This window comes from Gymnoscopelus braueri (assembly GCF_963280865.1).
Source record: "Gymnoscopelus braueri genome assembly, chromosome: 17".
Classification (NCBI taxonomy): Eukaryota; Metazoa; Chordata; class Actinopteri; order Myctophiformes; family Myctophidae; genus Gymnoscopelus; species Gymnoscopelus braueri.
This window is the reverse complement of record NC_137617.1, coordinates 32,189,169-32,209,953: the sequence shown is the minus strand read 5'-3', so window position 1 is coordinate 32,209,953 and position 20,785 is coordinate 32,189,169. Positions and strand designations below refer to the sequence as shown.

At 44.0% G+C, this 20,785-nt stretch overlaps 1 protein-coding gene across 4 annotated transcripts in view; it reads left to right on the top strand.

Moving 5' to 3' along the window:
• Positions 1 to 20,785, top strand: part of LOC308105391 (myosin phosphatase Rho interacting protein) — a 38,907-nt gene that overhangs the window by 15,328 nt on the left and 2,794 nt on the right. For 2 of the 4 annotated variants that reach the window (XM_080456083.1, XM_080456084.1), the window contains exons 7-22: positions 47 to 479; positions 4,333 to 4,459; positions 5,939 to 6,037; positions 8,931 to 8,987; positions 9,799 to 9,867; positions 9,981 to 10,070; positions 10,198 to 10,307; positions 10,978 to 11,524; positions 11,639 to 11,776; positions 13,165 to 15,828; positions 17,881 to 18,028; positions 18,276 to 18,393; positions 19,478 to 19,637; positions 19,859 to 19,966; positions 20,229 to 20,315; positions 20,531 to 20,693. In XM_080456083.1, the coding sequence (XP_080312209.1) occupies positions 47 to 479; positions 4,333 to 4,459; positions 5,939 to 6,037; positions 8,931 to 8,987; positions 9,799 to 9,867; positions 9,981 to 10,070; positions 10,198 to 10,307; positions 10,978 to 11,524; positions 11,639 to 11,776; positions 13,165 to 15,828; positions 17,881 to 18,028; positions 18,276 to 18,393; positions 19,478 to 19,637; positions 19,859 to 19,966; positions 20,229 to 20,315; positions 20,531 to 20,693 (5,118 nt within the window). The remainder of the gene's footprint in view (positions 1 to 46; positions 480 to 4,332; positions 4,460 to 5,938; positions 6,038 to 8,930; positions 8,988 to 9,798; positions 9,868 to 9,980; positions 10,071 to 10,197; positions 10,308 to 10,977; positions 11,525 to 11,638; positions 11,777 to 13,164; positions 15,829 to 17,880; positions 18,029 to 18,275; positions 18,394 to 19,477; positions 19,638 to 19,858; positions 19,967 to 20,228; positions 20,316 to 20,530; positions 20,694 to 20,785) is intronic. The other 2 variants (XM_080456085.1, XM_080456086.1) reach the window with 2 other exon arrangements.

Below are 20,785 nucleotides of genomic sequence, written 5' to 3'. Positions count from 1 at the left end.
ATCAATGTGTGTTGCCTGTAGAGTGACTTCCTGTTTCCTTGTTTAGCTGACTCTGCCTCTGTGGGCCGCGGCTCGGACACTGGCTCCGTGAACGGCGACGAGATGGACCGCGGTGGCCCGCCTCTCCACGGCTCGGTGCCCAACGACCTACTCTCCCCTACGGGCTCCTGCTCCAGCCTGGGCGGCGTGCCGCGGTGCATCTCCCCGGCCCCCAGCGACCCCTTCCCCTCCGGCAGCTCGCTGCTCTCCAACGGCTCGCACATCAGTGGCTCGGTCAGCTCGCTGGACTCGGACGCCAGCGGCAGCACCGTGACCAGCACCGATAGCCACCCGGCCGGCCACCGGGGGGGGGCCCACGGCCACCACGAAACCACTCGCTCCAGACGCCTGGAGGCCGAGGCCAGGAAGGCCGAGAAGAGGAGCCGGTTGAGGAGCCCCGAGAGGCAGGAGAGGGAGGCCGTCCTCAGTCCCGAGAGGAGGTCAGTGGGTCTGCATTGGCTTTGTCATCCCGTCTGTCCCTTCAGTGTCCCTCATTTGTCTCTTATCTGAACCACATGAAACCTAACATCCCTATTCTGGGCGAACTTTGAGTGAAAATAGACAAACATTCAGTGAAAATAGACAATCTACAATAGATTGGCCATTTTCGGCAGAGATTTGATGTAGAGGGAAAAAAGGAGGAGGCCAAGTACAAACCCCGGTCAAGAAGTGTACAGGGTTTAGTTGTCTGCTTTTCTGTGTTTCTCTGACATGTCTTTCCCATTCCTCCAGTAATCAAGGTTCAAGGTGTTTATTATTTTCACATACGCGTGCAATACAGCCGGTAGAAACATTGTTTTTATAGGTTAACACATTGACCGCCGGGCCCGTAGTTCTACGGGCCGTTAAATCCAACGCTTAACCGCCGATCCCGTAGCCTACGGGCTGTGGTGCTTTTTCCTTTTTTTCGATTTTTTTTTTTTTTTTCAATTTTCCGGTACGGCACATTTCATTGTAACACCACCGGAAACAGAATTATTTGGGATCCGGTTTTGACGATCACGCCGGCTCCCATTCTAAAGTCTACACTGAAACGCCATTTTCTTCGATTGTAGTTTTTCTCCTCGCTGATCACTGTTTAACATAAACCGTTCTAACTCAACAATGGATGCCCCGTTTGACACGTGGTTTGGACTGGTAGACACAGGGAGATGTCCGCGATGTTTACAAACAGTGCACAGATCAATCTTAAGGATTTTAACGACGTCTATGGCGACGTGAAAAAAACAAAAAACAACAATAAAACGTTGGCACTGGTGAGTACATTATGAGATTAACCTCTGGCGGTCAATGTGTTAAACAGAAGCGTTCTTTAGCCTTCTGTGGAACACGGCCTGGACATGCAGAGATATTAAAGACATATTCAGCCTGTCTAAACCATGCTGCCAGGTAAAGCAGTTAATCAACCACTGGTTTAGCCTTAGCTTGGTGAACCAGGTTAGCGGGCAGCCTTTTTTGGAATGCCAGCTTCCCTGCTGTCTGGAGACAGTGGAGCACTAGGCTTTATCCATTTAAAGGCATGCACTCGCATAGACAGTCCTGTGACGCACTTAACCGACATACTTAACCACTTTTGATGCACACTCAGAACCGGTGTATTTTCCATGGATGGAGGGGTGGAGAAAATGCCGTATTTGGTGATTATGGAGACAAGAGACGCAGACTGAGATTTGAGATGCTCTGCTTTGAATATTCCTGTGTGTGTATTTCTTGGACCATATTTGTTACTAATAATTGTATATTGCCAGTTTTGGGGGGGGGTCAGCGCTTATATTCTGTGTAAGCACACACTGTATAAACATATTGGCTTTGTACTTTTCCATTCAGCAATCTGCCCCTCAGCCCCTGGGCGCTGTTCTTGGAAAGGTCACAGGTCATACACACACCAGTGAGGGCAGCATTTCAAACGAAACAAGTTGGGGGGGAGGGAGGGGGTCATCTTTTTCCTCCCAGAGCCAGCTTCCTGGCTGCTCCATTCCCTACATCCAAGCCCGGCTCCGAAAGAAAGGGAGGAGATGGGAGGGAAAAATAGAAAGAATGCACACACACACAGTTGGCCTTGAAAACAGATAACCGGTCCATTTGGACTGTTAGAGGCTTTCAGAGGAACAGACATCTTGTTCACATGGCAGCCATTACATCATAAGAGTAGAAGTATGATGTAACAGCAAAATGACAGATGTGTGAATATGGTTAACCCATTAAGACCTGAGGCAGATTCTAAAAATGTTTTCTAAATCCTAATGGTTTTTTTCTTTTTACATAAAAAATTTAAAAATATAATAAAAAAATAAAATGTATAATATGTAAAACATATCTCAAAATATGTTGTTCCAGAGATCCCCAGAAGCAAAGATTTTAGTTACAAATGTTTGCTTTAAAAATATATATATTCAAAGATTTGCGCACACTTTCCACGATTTTTCAAAAATAGCAGATCTACAAGCTCATAGCGTGGCACTCGGTGCAGCGCTATGAGCTTGTATATCTTGTATATCTTGTATAAATAAAGTCTTAAAATGACACAGCTGCGTTCCCGGTCTAAATGGGTTAATTAGCCAGCGAGGCGGCCATGTGGATCATGTGACTGAAATGCCCCTCAGCCGTCCTCTTCCTTCTCTCTCTCCCCATGTTGCCTTTTAAGGAGGCCGGCTATGGCTGAGGAATCCCCAAATAAGGGCAGCATCAAAAAAAAGAAGAGTAATTTAATATTTCCCACTGCCTCTCTCTTTCTCGCTCACTCTCTCTCTCTCTCTCTGTGTAAAGTGAATTCCACTGGCCTTTTAACAAAGGCTGTATGTGTGGGAATGTGTCAAAGCCGGCAGTGTACCATTTCATTTGTTGGAGCTGTGTTTATGCAAGTCTGCAGATATACAACACAGATTAAGGTACTATCTCATCTGTGATCTTAAAGTCCGGCGTTGGCGCTGTGGCTGCCCCCCCCCCCCCCCCCTTCTAATATTGTTTGACCACCGTGCTGCTGACCTTGCCATAGGATACGTCCTTGGCGTACCCAAGCTGCCCCATAAACAGACTTGTCCATTGTCTGTTTGATTGATACTGTATGTATGTCATCTTATCTATAAATTCCAGAAACCACTGTATATATACTGTACCTATGTACGTCTGTATGTATGATTGTCCTTCATATATCTCGAGCCTTTAACCCGTTAAGACTAGGAAAGCATCAGTGTCATTTTTTAGATTTCTTTGGCTGTTCAAAAAAGCAGCTATACAAACTAACATGAGCTTGTAGATCTGCTATTTTTTTTAAAGAAATCGTGAAAATGTGTGCAAATCTTTGAATATATCTACATGTTTAACTCAAATCTATGCTTCTGAGGGTCCCTGGAGCAAAATATTTTGAGATGGGGGGGTCCGGGAACAAAAACATATCATTTTGGGGGTCCTTGACATGACATTTTTTGAGTTAAAAATATTTGCTTTAAAAATATATATAAAGATTTGCACCCATTTTCAAGATAAAAATAAATAAATAGCAGATCTACAAGCTCATAGCGCGGCACTATGAGCTTGTATATCTGCTATTTTTGAATAGCCAAAGTATTAAAATATGGATAAAGTGGTTACACGGCTGTGATCCCGGTTTGAATGGGTTAATCCAATCAACGTCATACTTGGCGAATGGTCCCAAGGAAGTACAGTGTGTGTGTGAAGTTGGATCAGATGAACGGTTCTCCATACCCGGCCTGCTCCGAATGGGCACACATTCCCAACAACGGCCACGCCCCAAACAGGCATTGCACCAGTATTATGAACTGTATGACATCTAGGGCTGTCACGATTATCACATTTTACTTGACGATTAATTATCGCTCAAATAATTGCGATTAACAATTTAATTGTTTCTTTCGTTGAACATGAAAATTGCATTTCTTATTGGCTTTTCGGCTTCGTAAACAAAAGTTGCACAGTGCAGATATGACAAATATGTAAATAACTTTATACTTAAAAACGAAGAAAAAATTACATTAATAGTGGAAATAGCCGATCTACAAGCTCAAAACGCATGGAGATGCGACACGTTTTCAGCTTGTAGATCTGCTTTTTCCACTTTTTGAATTTTTTTTTAAATATATGAAAACTTTTCAACATGATTATGACAATAATGCGAAAAATAATTGTGATTATATGTAATAATTGTGACAGGCCTAATGACGTCTAGACACTCTTGTTCCGTCTTGCATAGTTTTTCTGTTTGTTGTGGTCACTTTGCTGTAACTGCTTGGTGTTTAACCTTTGCACGTGTGTTTGTGTGTTCCCTGGATCCAGTCGCTCCGGCGTGATTGAGAAGTTGGAGGCCTTGGAGCTGGAGAATGCAGAGAGGATGGAGGTGGAGGAAGCAGGGAGGGGTGGAGCCAGACAAGGCCGCAGCGAACACAGACGCTTCCACAGAGAGGTAATGCTGCTGTGTGTGTGTGTGTGTGTGTGTGTGTGTTTGGTTGCATGTTCGTGCTAACAGTGCCAGCATTGTGCAGCAGTTTACAATGGATGTGGTAAGGACTTGTAAACAGTGTTTTTTAAACAACATCACATGGCGGAACAGAACGCAGACGTGAGCTTAGCTTTGGACCCACGAGCATGTGTTGTGTTTTTCCTCTCGTTCCAGCAGACCCCTCCACACCCCTCCCCCCCCCTTTTCTGTCCTGCCTTTGTTTTGGTTGGAGGTCATAGGTCAGGAGCGTGTGCTGTATTCATTTCCAGTTTCCATTCTGTTTCGGGATTCCCCTGGCGATTGCGCTTCCCTTTCCCACCCAGCCCTGCTGCACTCGAGCTACAGCGGCTTAAACTTACCCCCCTCTCTTTAGTAGAGCGAGAGGGATGCACAACATTGGGTCAGAAGTCAAAAACAGATTGAGAACTGCCACCAGAATGTTGAGGGGAACTGATCTCACCACCTCACATCACGCCGAGTGACTTTACCGCTTTTTGTGTTTTTTTACCACTCAGAGTGTTTTGTCTCCAGATGAAAGATAAAGGCACAACACTGGTTATTACGCACGTACTCTGTGCCCGTGTTGGAATTCTGTCCATCTCCACTGTTGCTGTCAAACATCCAGTCGCGCAACACTCCCTCTTTATATACACAGATTGCGGTTAGAGACACCCTGTTTTGCTTCACGCTATCAGCGCGCATTCAGTGTTATCATTCTCTCTGGTTCAGCGCGGTGCCGTGCCGAGTTCAGCCTCAGAAAACATGCACGTTTGACGGGGGGGGAAGGGGGGGTGGGGGGAATTGGCTGTCATGATATTTTCGTATGCACTGAGGGCTGGTTTCGCACTTTCCCACCCAGACCCTGACCCACATTACGTTACTTCCTGCTTTTCAGATGTCTCTGGAAAGCAGGACGTTTCCTGTATCTGTTATGATGAATCTGATTCCCACAGAATAAAAAAAAAAAAACGTATGATTAAAACAAAGAGCAAAGAAAGAAAAACATAACATAAAGCATTGGTTCTAAAAGTGGGGTCCGGGGACCCCCAGGAGTCCTTGGGGGGATACCAGGGGGTCTCCAGCAAAATTTGTTAATAAAGCGTCACAATCAGTTTAACCCCTTATCCATATTTTATAGTTTGGATATTCAAAAATAGCAGATCTACAAGCTCGTAGCGTGGCACCGAGTGCCGCGCTATGAGCTTGTAGATCTGCATTTTTTTTTTTTATCTTGAAAATGTGTGCAAATCTTTAAATCTATTTTTAAAAGGCGAACATTTTTAACACAAATCTTTGCTTTTGGGGGTCCGTGGTACAACATATTTTCAGATGGGGGTCCACGGCCACACGCATATCAATTTGGGGGTCCTTGGCATGAAAATGTTTGAGAACCACTGACATAAAGTGTGTGTGTGTGTGTGTGTGTGTGTGTGTGTTCTCCAGGAGCAGAAACATGGCCAGGGACTGGACTTCCCCTCCACCCTCCCGCCACTGAGGAGAGCAAAGTCCCTGGACCGACGGACCAGTGAGTCTGTCATGACAGTAAGTGGTCTCTGTCCTACTCTCTCTTTGTATAGCAAGGTTCTCTTCTGTACGTATATCATGGTTCACATGATCCTTTTAATGTCTCTTGTAACTAATACAGACGGATCCTGTATTAAGCTACTATTAGCATAGTGGCCAGTCTTGTGGTGGCAGGATATAAAATGACTGTATGGATTTACATCGCTTTTTCTTTTTCTTTTAAATAATGGAATGTCTCGCACGAGTCAAGACAGCATTATAGTAATAGAGTTTTTCATGGTGTTTGGTCATAGTTCCCTCAATCAGCAATACATCATACCGGCACATTAGTCTGCTTTATGTTCTGAAAATTGAAAGATGGAGGTGATTGATTATGTCCCTATTTGTTTGGCTAGTCTTTTCTATTCCTTCGAAGAAGAGATGTTATAAGAAGATATAATAAGAACAGAGAAAACGTTTAAAATCATTCTTTCATGCCATAAAAACGTAGTATTTTCAGTAGTTTCCACTGTACCAGCAGATTACATTTTCTTTAACAAAGCCAGCTAACTTGTGTTGAAGCAAAATTCTGATTGGCGGAGTGGTGATTACATCACAAATCGTCCAGTTTGTGTTGCATCCAGATTCCAGAATTCCCCGACTTGGTCACCTGATAATGAGGTGTTCATGTGGCACTTCCTGGTGGGAAACTGGAGGAGACCGTTAATCTGACAACACATGATGAAAGCAAAGCACTACTCGTCCAGAATAAACTTAGTAATCAGCTGGTGATATTTGCTCAAGGTGTTTCTGTTGTTTGCGTGTGTGTGTTAGTGTTGATGGGTGTAGACTGTGCCTTTCTAGACAATACCTCTGTTGTTCTCCTAAGCTGTGAAGAGTCTATGGTCAGATTCAATGCCAGGGCTGTTGCTGAGGGAGGTCATTGGGTTGCTCTTGTTGTTGTTGTTGTTGGGTTGAAGGTAGGGCTCTAACTATCGATTATGTTCTTAGTGATTACTTCAATTATTTTTTTGATTAAATGAACAATCACAATTGTTATGTCAACAAATGCAACATGAAAATGTTTTAACTGATAAAAAAAAAAAAAACTACATTGATTAGTTTGTGTAAACACGTAACCCCTATTTTATTCTTTGTTGTGGAAACATAGCAAGAATAGCTGATCTGCAAGCTCGGCTGTTGCACCCCTAGTTGAAGGGCTAGTGAGGTTGGCTAACAGATCAGAACAGAATGGCACACATCAAAGATTGAGAAAGGTTTCAGTAGATCCAGACTTCATTCTTAAAGCAAAGCTGGCCCTTTGTATTTATGGCAGCTTTGCTTGGGAAGCCGTTTCTTAGCCTGGTTGGAGAAATGTTTCTGTTTCTGTCTTTTACTGCTACTATTAATTATCCAATTAACAAATTCAGATGAATTATGTTAAAACAAAGCAAATGAGATGGGGACTGTGTAGCATATGCATTAGCCTGTATCTCTGTCGGGTCAGCTGATATAAGGATGCATTTGTCACTAATGCAGGTTCCAGACTTCTTATCTGTGGACTGAACCTACTTCAGACTAATGCTAGTGTTTCTTTGGCCTACTGTAGGTGTGGTTGTGTGAGAGTGTGGATCTGTAGGGCAGTCGTCCATGATGCAGGGTGCAGTACAGCGCCCTCCTCTCCCTCTCCTGTCCAGGTTATCCTCCTGCTATCTCTGTGTGCAGCCTTTTATCATCTGTGTGATTTTGGAGCACCCATTCTGCCAAGTGTGTCTGCGTCTGTCTGTGTGTCTCTGTCTGTTTGAAGACTTGGAGAGCGACAGAATAAAGAGTGTGTGTGTGTATGTCACAACTTAACCACTGCTTCCTGAGGGCACTGATCACATGTGTGTGTGTGTATGTGTGCGCGTGTGTTTTGTCCCACCGTGTGGAATCACAGCAGACTACAACAAAACTGGGCACCGGATGCTGCAACCTCAGCTATCATAGTACAGAACAGCAGCAACATCGGCAGAAGTTGCCCCTGTCAAGCGGATCATATCTAAAGATGATCATATATTGAAAACAAACCAATAGATTTGTCTGAGCCATTGGTAGGGTCAACTTCTACCCTCAGCTGAGTGAGCATGTGTTTGTCTCTGCTGCTGACCTGACAATTATTGTGTTCACCCGTTTTAAATGCTGACGGTGTGTGCCCTTTTGACTTGAAGTGTAGAAAGCTCAAATGTCTGCTATAGTTTGGGCTAATTCATACCCTGTTTCATGTTTATTGTGTTTATAATTGTATCACAGCCACAGGTAAGTGGACTGAACTCATCGTCTACTTATGTTTCAGTGCCTACATGAGTTAAAACCAAGCATTTTAACATTCTATTAGTTTGTCTTGCATGATGACATGGTGCTACAGAGGTTTTTAGTCGTAAAGGACCATACTCAACATTACTACCGAGCATTTTCCAAAACATACATGACATAGTTTGTTTAATTCTCAAGGAAGCTATTGGATTCAAGTTTTATAAATCAACTTGCTGAGACAAATATCATTGTGTTAAAGTTACGTTATTGTTGTGTATACTGCATTAAAGCACAAATGGATCATTTTGAAAGTCTAGCCTGAAATAGTCCCTACATCTATTACCTATTGATCATATAATGATGTTTAGCCAACGTTTGTTCAGTTTTTCAGGTAAGTTTGGTACAATTGTAATGTAAATACTCTTAATGTAACTGCATATAATTTGGAGAAAATATAAATAAGTGTGAAATCTCAAATTAAGACATTAACGGGGAAATGTTTATATACGATATATGACTGATGATGTGAATACGTAACATGTATTGATGCTGGTATGGTCCTTTTAAGAGAGACTTTAACTTTCATTCAGATGTACAGTGTCTCACTATCCCTTTTTTTCCCGCTTCTTATTTTTAGCCGGATTTGCTGAACTTCAAAAAGGGTTGGATGATGAAGTTGGACGAGCAAAGCCAGGTACTTTCTGAGCTTGTTAGCCTACAGACAGCTTCATGTGTGGTTTAGTCGCGTCACTCAACATTGTGGGGAGCGCTCCTTTTGGTCCATGTGTCTCAGCCAATTGCAACAATTGGGTGCGGGGGGTTTCTTTCATATGATAAAATGCACTTGCAAAATACCCAATGATTAACTGAAGGTTAGGTAGGTGTTGAATGTGATGTAATGCATTAGCGTTGTGTCAACAGTTCTAAGACAGGTAATGAAATGGTAGTCACTTAAATTGAAGAGATGGAGTCATCTAAGAAAGATATTGAATCAGTAGTCATTTGAATTGAAGCGATTGACTCCTCTAAGAAAGGTACTGAAAAGTTATTTGAATTTAAGTGATGGAGTCATCAAAGAAGGGACTCGTGGCTAGTTCAAACGACATCTGAAATGTCCGCCCAAGCACCTCAGAATGTCTGTACCATTATATGGCCTTTACAGAGGGCTGGTCAGACTTTGATGTCAGAGCTTCAATGAGGACAGTTAAAAGAGCGAGCTGGGACCCAAGGGCTTTGCACATGCATTTTTACACAACATATGGACAGGGAGATGGGTGTCAGGAGCTACAAAAACTCCTGCATCTCGTAGCAGCTTTTACCGACTGAGGGAATATTGCGGTTATACACGTGAACAAACTCTCATTTCTCAAATATCTCGTCAGTTTCTCATTAGTCTAGTTGGCAGTTTTATGTTCTTCTGCGATGCGGTCTATTGCTTTGACATGATTCTGTCTTTGAACTTTGTGTAACCTGCCTTTCCTCTTTCACCCCTCTCCACCCTGCAGTGGAAAAAATATTGGTTTGTGCTGACAGATCACAGCCTGCGATACTACAAGGACTCCATCGCTGAAGAGGTGACACAGCTTATTTTTTTTCTTTTTCCATTATAATCTTGCCAATCATTTTTCCTAATCTTGGCAATTGTTACATTTCATGTTTGTCACATTTCATGTTTGTGTCACCTCAGGCTTCTGATCTGGATGGTGAGATCGACCTGTCTACTTGCTACAATGTCACGGAGTACCAGGCGCAACGCAACTATGGTTTCCAAATACATGTGAGGGACAACTCCTTTCTTATATGATAGACATTTTGTTGTTATTTTTAGCATATCTATACATATGTTTGTCCGTTGAGCCCCGAGTGATCATCTTATGCATTTCATACTGACTGTCAATGTTCAGACCCAGGAGGGCATGCACACTCTGTCAGCCATGACGGCAGGTATACGGAGGAATTGGATCCAGGCGGTCATGAAGAATGTGAGACCCTCCACCGCTCCTGATGTGGCAAGGTCAGTTTGACAAATCTTAATATGAGTTGCTTAGCAACGCATACTGTAAACAGCAGATTAAATTCTTCATAAAACCTTGATCTCAGTGTTTCATTCGCAGCACCATATCGGATATGGATTTAAATAAATATTCGTATAGCAGCAATAGTACAATTGCATTTGGTGGTGAATAACATCACAGCCGTGATGTTATTCACCATAACACACTTCCTCTCGTGTTCTATTGTTTAATTCAGGGGTCTTCAATGTTTTCTGGCCAAGGACCCCCTAGCTGAGAGAGAGATGAAGCAGGGACCCCCCTCTATATTGTATAAAATTGTGTTTCAGATTAGACTCTTTTTTTTGGACTTGGTCTGCCCTTTTTTCCCTCTACACCTATACCTCTTTGCCAGAAATAGCCGATCTACAAGCTCACAACGCCTTGCAGCGTGAGGCGTTGTGAGCTTGTAGATCGGCTATTTTTGGCTTAAGTTCTCCTCAGAAAAGGGAGAAGTAGTTAAGGGGGAAAAAAAATCATATCACACAAAGATTTGGCGGACCCCCTGTAGTAAATCTGAGGACCCCCTAGGGGTCCCAGACCCCCTGTTGAAGACCCCTGGTGTTGGATCTGGGCACAGAGGCTATTGAGTATTTCAGTATACCTTTTTAAAGTTTATTTTGCTGCCTTTAGCTCGACTGAGGCTGCACTGGAGGGTCTGGTTAGACCAGATGTCACCCAGGACTCTGAGGTCTCGTCCACGGAGCGAGACCCCGCGGCGGGCGTCAAGAAGAGCCGGGCCCGCGAGCGCAGAAAGGAAGGTCGCTCGAAGACCTTCGACTGGGCAGAGTTCCGACCCATCGCCCAGGCTCTGGCCCACCAGCGGGCCCAGGAGGCCGAAGGCCTGCAGGCAGACCTCGGAGACCTCGACCGGACTCGCAGACGGGAAGAGAGGCGAAAGAGGTACGAGTCTGTGACCGGCACAAGTGCGGAGCCCCCGGCCGTTGTCGAGGGAGGGAGGATGGACTGTGAGAGTGGAGGGGGCGATGGACGCACGGAGCTCGACGCGGGAGGTCCCTTAGCCGTGGAGACGCAGCAGCAGGTGGAGGAGGTGATCGAACAGCACTGGCAACAGGTGGAGAAGACGCCCATACGGGACGAGAGGAGAGTTCCGCTGCCCTCAACTGTGCACAAAGAGGCAGCCGATTTGGAGAAACTGTTGGAAAGTTACAAGAAAGGGGTATGTTTATACCGAGAGTAGCAGAATCTGTGGAAAACGGGGAACCAAGCTCAATTTAACAATTTTCTGTTACTGACATTTTTGTATGGCTCGCCCTGTCGCCCACCTTTCCAGGTAGAAGAGCTGAAGACGCAACTGGGCAGCTGTCACCAGCAGCTGGTCGACTCCAACCAGCACAAGCAGGACTTGGAAACCCAGCTGAGAACGGCCCTGGAGAGAGAGCAGGACATCCGCTCGGGCTACATCTCCCCGGTGAGTCATCAGATAACTAGTCGCTATGTATTCAGTGCTGTACTGCATTATATACTGTGCCGTCTTTAAAAAAAGGCCTGCTGTTGGGTTTCATGCATACGTTCGGAACTGAGCAGCATTTTCCTTCCATTTTGTAACAAATCTTTGCATGTTGTATATTTTATGGTAAGAAAAACATCAAACTGACTGACCTCGATGCTACAAAACGGCTACAGATACTGTATGTGCCCTTTGCATGAGTTCATTGCATGTGAAGAAAAACATGGAGATCTTATTACTACTTTGGCTTCTACTAGCGTATCTCTTATTTATGTGATGGATAGGCTTGTGTAGGATAGAGTTTATGAACTTATGCTAGAAGTTAATATGATGAATAAATAATAAATAATTCGATTGATTATGGACCAAATAACACCACCGTTGTGGTGGTCATTATTAGTGGCATTATACTTTTCGCCTATTAAAATGTTTGGCTTGAAAATAAATAACCTCTCAGCTTGTCTAATTATTTGCATGAAAGTCAGAATTTCATTTTCTTTTAACTACTATAGACCATCCTTTTTTTTTAACAAATGTCATCAGCCATGCAGTGGCTTAATTTAATTTTGTCGGTCGAATCCCTTTGACCTTGTGCGCGTGGATATGTTTCTAGGTTTGTGACGTTTAAAAGTGATTTGTGTTTACTTGGGGACTAAGTAGATAGACGTTCAGACATGTTATAAAAAATGTGCTGATACTTTTCCATGAGTTTCTTTAAATCTTTAGAATATGTTTGTAAATCTTATGAAAATATGTAAATCTTTTGTCTTGTTTCAGAACTATTACATTCCAGTGTTTTTCAAGGTTGTGGTGAAATCTTACCAATTACATTTGAGGAGAATTGCATTTCTAAGTTATGCTTTAGTTGGGTACACCAGAAATCCAACATCTCCACAAACAATTATGTTTAGTGAAAGTGAATGAGTGGTGCAAAGAACTGAAAATGTATGTACGTATTTTGTTGGACTTGGTCTTCTGTTCTTCCATCCCTCATCCCTCAGTAAACCATCCAGCTGAAACTAATTCTGCATCACTTACCCCATGAAATAACCTTTAACCATTTAATGTGCATGCTCTGTCGTGATTAACTAACCCCGGCCATTAAATCTCTTTTCTATGCTTTCAATTCACATCGTTTAGGCCTAATTAAATTGGAATGATAATGTTTTTATCATTACTGTTCAACAACATAATTTGAAGTTAAACATATCATTTGGGAATGTTTAATTCAATGTCAGATTTTAGAGGGAAAATGGGGGAAATAATTGATTAGTTGACCCTTGAAACAATTAGCAAGCTTGTGTGTCCCCTGCTATGTGTTAACCAACTGTCTGGTCCCCTTTTCCAAGCTGGAGCACCCAGCTCTGGAGGCTGATGTGACGCCCCAGACGAAGAGGCCGGAACTGGTTAGTTCTCAAGCACAGAGCTTGACAAAGAAGTACCAGGAGACCAAAGAGCTCCTGCAGCTGCAAGAACTGAAAAAGCGCAATATGCAGGCACAGCTTGGCCTCTCACTTTCTCACCTCTCCATCACGGAACCTTATCTTTCTGAACCCCCACAAACACACACTCTGGAAAGCCCTCCCCCAGAACCTATCCAAAAGACAGTTAGCCTCCTTCTCCATGATAGCACAGAGAGCATTCAGGAGCTAGAGGACTTGATATCTGGCAACCCTCTGACTCTTAAGGGTTTGGTGAACTTATTACAGTCACACAGTTGCAGCCAGGAGGTAATGGAACAAAATAGCATCCATAATCTCTTGGAGACCTGGAAATATCAACAGGAGGTAGAGAATGAGACCATAAAGAAGAGCTTAGCCAGGGCAGGAGATTGCATCCGCAGCTACGAAACCCGTCTGCTAACCATGGAAGATATGGTAGGGAAGGTTCAGAGGCAAAAGTTGGAAAGCTTAAAAAACCCATACTGTCCTATCTCGAAAATCGAAGACCATTCGGAAATGAATGAGGTGACGGTAGCAATGCTGTCCCAGAGGGTTGAGCTGTTGTCCAGCGAGAATGGGGCACTGAACCAAAGATATCAAGAAATGTTGAACCAGCTGACTGAAGCCGACAGAGAGATAGACAGGCTGAAAGCCGAGTTGGTTGACCTGCAGGGCAGCAAACAGCACTACCTCATCATGGAGGAGCTGAATAGAGTCAAGGCTCAACTGGCAGAGAACCAAGCCAACGCCATCGACAGGGAGTATTACGAGAGAGAGCTAAACGACAAGTCTCTGAGGCTCCATGAAGCTCTGGTGACATTAGAGGAGCTGGGGAACAGCCTGAAGGACACGGAGAAGAAACTGCAGTTGAAGGAAGCCACGTTGAAAGGTCTGGGATTCCAGTTGGCGAATAATGACGATGACGAGACGCTATCAGAGAAAGAGCGTCTCAGGGAGCTGCTTGAAGCCTCCGAGGCAAAGTTGCTTGAAAGAGAGGCAGCCCTGCAGACCACGGAGCAGCGCTATTTAGAACTCGAAGCACAGACCAGTGAACTAATCACTAGAATCCAGGAATCAGAGAGAATCAATAGTCAGAAGTTAATAGAGGCAGAAAATGAACTACGGATGTTAAAAGATAAGTTGGGGTTAGAGATGACTGCAGGTACGGAAGAAAAGATGCTTGTTGGTGCACGGGTTGAACGGGTAATTCATGTGGGTGAGAGGCAGGATGCACAAGAAGGACTAATTAAGCAAGTAGTCAGAGAGTTTGAGTTGAAGGCTCAGGCACTTAATCGGGTATTGCAGATGTTATCGAAGGTAGACGTCAGTGTAGAGAAACTACTCAGTGATTTGAAAAGCACTTTACTTATCACAGAATACCTTGGATGTCCTAACGTGGCGTCATTTAACGTGAGTCAGAAAGTTATGAAGCGATTAGTATTAGAGGCAGAGTTCTGGAGCCAGCTGTTGAGTATTACTGAAGAGAGACCAGAAGATGAGACAGGAAATACAAAAAGCTTTGAGAGGCTTTTGGCAGAACGTATGACGGCGGAGAGGAGCATGTTGCTTTTGATTAGAAGGATTTGTCCGCAAGCAAAGATGGAAGTTGATAGCGAGGTGTTTGTGACGGAATCAAGCCTCTCGGACATGTATAGTTGGCTCAATAATGAAACGAACGCTCTCATTCTGGCTGACCTTAGAGAGATCTTGGAAGAGAAGGTTTATTTACTAAAGCAAATAATCTCCACTTTGAAGTCAAAAAAAGATGACAAGCTCCTGTCTGTTATTCTAGCTAGTTTCAACTCCGTTGATCAACAGAAACACTGTCGTGAATATATTTTAGATGCCTTTAGAGAAGCGCACTTGTCTTATGTCAGCATTAGACTGAAGTATGAACATAACGCAGAGCTACAGCAAAAGCAGGCACAAATTCAGAATGGCAGCATGGACTGTGCGAGCTGTCCTAAACTGAGAGAGCTCACACGAGATCTACAATGCCAACTGGCAGATCTTCAGAATCGGCTATCTGAAGCAACAGTGAGAAGGGACACAGGGTCACTAACTCACATTCAGATTGAAGGACAGCCTATAGACTCACTGGATAAAGCCATTGAACTTCAAGACATGATAGCCAGACACAGGAAGGAGCTGCGGGAGGTCAAGGATGCATATGAGCAGGAAGCAGAAAAGCTGAGGCAGGAAGTTGCTAAGGCCGGTGAGGTGCTCCGCCTCCGTTCCGAAGAAAACATCAAAGAGATAGACTCACTCACCACCTGCATGGAGAACCTGTCGAAGAAGCATGAGCTGGAAAGGAGTGTTCTCCTAGAGACGTTTGAGCGCGAAATGGAGGAGCTGAGACGCATAGTGACTCCAGCAAGCCCAGGTGCGTCTGATGTGGTCAGGGACGATGCCACGCATCCCGCTCTACCCCCAGCATCGACCCTCAAGGAGCGTATCCAGGAGCTGGTGACCCAGGTCTCAGTCATGACTGAAGAGATGAGGCGACGCGAACAGCTGGGCGGCACGACGACACTGCGGCTGAAATATGACAAAGACCTGGAGAATCTGAAGGTGGCAGCATCCCTGTCCTTGCCGTCCTCCATCCGTGATGCCTTGTGTTCCCTTGTGGCAAACCCCAGAACCCCCATCCCCTTACCCTGCCTTCCTAACCTCGCCCACCTCACTCCCGCTCTACGTTCTGTAAACCAGTTTTCCTCCATGTTGCATGATCACTAACCCTCTCTTGAGTGCATGTGATCGTTAAAGCTGCAGTTGTTGTGTACTGAGGAACCCATTTTGTGGACGTTTTAGCACTGCAGTTTCTTGATTACTCGAGTGTCAAGTAACTAAGATTTGATATTAGCCATCTGATCATTTTGAAGCTGTAAGATGTTGTCACACACTTTTGGTGGACCCAGTCATTTGAGGCTATTATTATGAAATGAGTTCCTCTTGTGTTAGTCCAGTGTGCTTATTAATCCAATTTTTACTCTGGTATTGGCAAAGAGGTTGACCCTTTTTTCTTTTATTTAAATGAATTCATTTAGACATTTTAAATCATGGTTTTGGAAATTAGTTATGTCTTTAGCCTTTATTCAAACAGACAATGCATGGGTCCAATCTCTTTTCCTTTATCTGTGTTAACTTTAACATTTCACCCTTCTTGGCTCTGATTAATATGAAATTAATTGAACTGTCTTGAATAATATTCATATAGTATAGAGTTTTTTTCTTTTCTTTTTTTTTACAAATAGATGAGAGGATTTATCTTAGTTTCTGTCCACCTACAGAACTAGGTTTGGCTTCACCTTTTTGCGTCTTCATTTTCTAATGTTACAATTAAAATCACTGACATCTTAGTGGAAGTAATATCAGTAATATTGTATCAACTGATTTGATTGCATTGAGCTGAAGGTTAATACAGTCAGTCATGTTTGTTGTGATTTAGAAGAACCGCAATGGATTCCTTCCATTCACTCTGTAATGTATGGAAATAATTTTAGTCTGGATTGGTTGAGCAGAAGCCATCCCATTGCACTCCTCAAACAGGATATGAGCTTTTGTACACATGCACACACATACACACACATACACACACTCCTAGCCAAATCTGTATCAACAGTAAACAAAGTGCAGGTGCTGTTTGCTGTGATGTCAGACCAGAGAGTCTCCATATGCCCAGCGGGAGAGACTTGGCTCACTCAGTCTCTCACAGTCAGTTCCTGCACTACTCTCAGTTCTCAGGACTTTTATCCCTATGAAAACAGACTGGGGCTACAGCCTGTTTAACTGCTGCAGAGAGGGAGGGGCACAGGCCAGGGCACCACCGTTGACTGGGTCCTCAGATTAGCGGCAGTGAATAGAGGACGGATGTAGGCCTAGGTTTGGGGTCAAGCCAGTCGGAAGGCCATTCAAATCTCCTCTTGTGGAAACATGCACTGTAATTATAATAGCACTGTGAATGGCTCTTTTCTAAAAGCGTGTTGATTAGGATTACCTTCACCCTCCCCCTTCTCCATACCACCCAAAGGTGTAAATACAAACTTGCCAGTATTGCATAATTCGACACAGACGGGCAGACCAAAAATACCTCATGCCGACCATGCGTCTGTTACCAGAGGCATCTGACACCAACCCCCACCCCCCCCCCACACACACACACACTATTAATCATTTTGTTATGGCCAAGGCTTAATCCTGCGTTCCATCAAAGATTTTGACCAAGCACAGATTATGTTGTATACACGTTTTCAACCAGACTTGAACTCGTTTCTTTTTTTCATTCTGTGAGCATGTTCAGAAGCAAACTTGTCAGTGGATTAATGGTCTTTAGGTGCATAGGGTTTAAAGGCACTTGTATTACCCACCTCTCTCACTGCTTACGCGTTCCTTCGATGTATTCTGTGCCTTTCTCTTAACCTCTCTTGTACTCATACAGGCTCATCTTGCTCGTGGCTAACAGGCTGTAGCTTGTTATTAAACGGATGATGATCAGCAATAACTTCTATGTGGGGCCCAGGGGGTTTTCCATCCCAGCTCACATTGGTCAGGAGAACCTCTTGGTCCCGTCACAGATGACCTGTATGCTCAACTGTTTTCTCTGAACCCTCCTATGTATTGTAGGCCACCTGTGAGCGGGGCTTTGCTGCCATGGAGGAGTCGCACCAGAGGGTGATAGATGAGCTACAGAAGAAGCACCAGAGAGAGTTGGAGAATCTCCATGAGGAAAAAGAGAGGTTGCTTGCTGAGGAGACGGCAGCAACCATATCTGGTAAATAGAACCTGGGATAAAGAACCGATCTTACTTAAGACAGTACATATCTGAAGGAATTACAGACTGGTAAATAATGTGATTTCACTTTGCATACAGCACATGATCTTCTTGCCTCTTTAGTTTTTTTATCATTGGACTCATTGGCATGGGGTTATTATGCTCTGTGGTGAAAGTGGTTACACAGCATTTAAGAGTTTGCAGGTTCTCCACTCAATAAAGCCCTTTGTTTTTGCTGTTGCCATAGCAATTGAAGCAATGAAGAATGCCCACCGGTCGGAGCTGGAGAAGGAGCTGGACAAGGCCCGCAAGGCTAACAACAACACGGAGAACGCAGACATAGAGGAGATTCGCAGACAGCACGAGTAAGCTTGCTTCCTTCACTGCTCCAGTACTGTATCCTATGGTAGGATACACACCCATTGTTGATCATGGGGCTCAGTGTAAAAATGCTGTGCTAGTATCTTTTGAAGTTAAACTCATTTTAACTGGGATGTTGTGGTGGTGAGTGGTCCTTAGATTGTTACTCCTGCTGATGTAATCAGGCCCCTGAAAGTTTTTTCAACACATCTGCCGTTGTATTTTTGATAGTGTGTTTGAGTCTGGTTCCTCTTGCGTTTGCTTATTTAAAGGATGACTTGTTTAATTTGAATTTGGCAATAATAAAGATGTTAATAGTCCCAGTTTCTTCTGCTGTTCCATATGTCTAGTTGCGACATGAGCAGACAGACATACTGGGTGTTGACTTCTCACCTGCCTGTCCTCTGCATGCTATGACACATCACACCACATCACCTGGGGAGCTGCAGGTGTTGAGACCTGCCACATGAGATTCCCATCAGAAAACTTGAGCATTCATTAAGGTCAAGTCCATGGAAATTAGTTTTTAATAAGGAAACTATTCCGTGAGTTTCCCTAATTTACAATAACGTTTACCACGATCCGTAATCATGAAATATAGTTGTAAAAGCCCTAATATTCTCAACAGCCTGTTTTTTTAGTGAAGCCCTTTCTTCGAACCAGAACCATTGTTTGTCTGCGTTTTCTGGGCTAACTTACTGATCCGGCTTTGTGAAACTTAACCGAAAGCTGTCTACGTCTGAATAGTAACCGGGCAGAAGGTCTCCTTGTCCGCTGCTTGCCAGCTGTAACCAAGGCAACAGGTGACTGAGGTAGCAAAATATGACCCTGCCAAACATGGAATTACAATGTCCCACAGACCGGACTCCAGTCTGGTCTGTGGGGCATTGTATTTCTCTGTCATTTCTCTGTATTGCTCTGCCATTCGGTCCCACTGTATGCTTCTAATCAGACATCAATCAACCTCATTCAGGCTCAAAGTGTGAACTAAAGCAAAGGCAGGCCAGAGGATTTATTATTCATAGTTTATGTTGCTGTAGCTTTGTTTGAACTCTCTGAACGTTGGTGTCTTATCGTGTTGTGTTTCAGAGAGGAGCTGTGTTCGTTCCAGCGGGAGATCGAGGTGCTGTCGGAGCAGTATTCCCAGAAGTGCCTGGAGAACGCCCACCTGGCCCAGGCACTGGAGGCCGAGAGGCAGGCCCTCAGGCAGTGTCAGAGAGAGAACCAGGAGCTCAATGCACACAATCAGGTGCGGAGATACAGTACACTCCACACATACTGTACAACACAGCTGCTCACACGCAACATGGCTGCTCACACGCATTCCCCCTGAGGAAAACCATTACTTGCTAGCCTCGACATTTATCTGATGCATGTACATACACATGTACATGCATCATGTCAAGGTTCCCTGGTGCTGAAGCTTTCCTTTGCCTATTGAACTAAGACGGTAGTTGTTTGTGTTTCTAGGAGCTGAACAACCGTTTGGCAGCAGAGATCACAAAGATGCGCTCCATGACCAGCGAGGAGAAAGACTCGGGCATCACCATACAGGGCAAGGAGCTCTACGAGTTGGAGGTACCCTCACTTTTTACTCTTGAAATGTTTTTTTTTAAAGTGTACATTATGGAAAAAAAGGTTCTCTCTGTGTATATCCAAGACAACCGTATTGACACTAATAGTGGCAAATGTAAATTTACTGTAATCCTTGAAAGTGGTGTAATGAAAGAGTTTCTACAATTACTGTGAGCGTCTGTTATTTTGGTGTCTGTAATCTGATATATGGAGGTTAATAACATAGTTACTCAGTATTAAGTTACATGTCTTTTCCACATGCCAGGTGATGCTGAGGGTGAAGGAATCTGAGGTCCAGTACCTGAAGCAGGAAATCAACTCACTGAAAGATGAACTCCAGTCTGCCCAAAGAGTAGGTTTCTCTTAATTTGAGCACAAGCTCAACTAAGTGGCTTCCTTCTCAGGCACTTCAGGATGAAAATCCCCATAGTTCTTAGGCACTGTTGGGGGAAACTTTAACGAAGTAAAGGGTAGACGATGCATATAATACTTAAGTGACCTTTCATCCGAGATCTTAAATTGTATGTGTGTGTGTGTGTGTGTGTGTGTGTGTGTGTGCGTGCACAGGACAAGAAATATTCAACTGATAAGTATAAGGACATCTATACAGAGCTGAGCATTGTCAAGGCCAAAGCCGAGCGGGATCTAGGGCGGCTCAGAGACCAGCTGCAGCTGGCCCACGAGGCACTGGGGGAGCCTTCACTAGAGGAGGTGGAGAAAGGAGGATACGGTAGGGAAACGTTCACACATGCAAATCAAAATGCTTGCCATTACACTATAATGCAGAAAAATGCTCTTGTCTCGTCTTCACTTGGCAGAAGC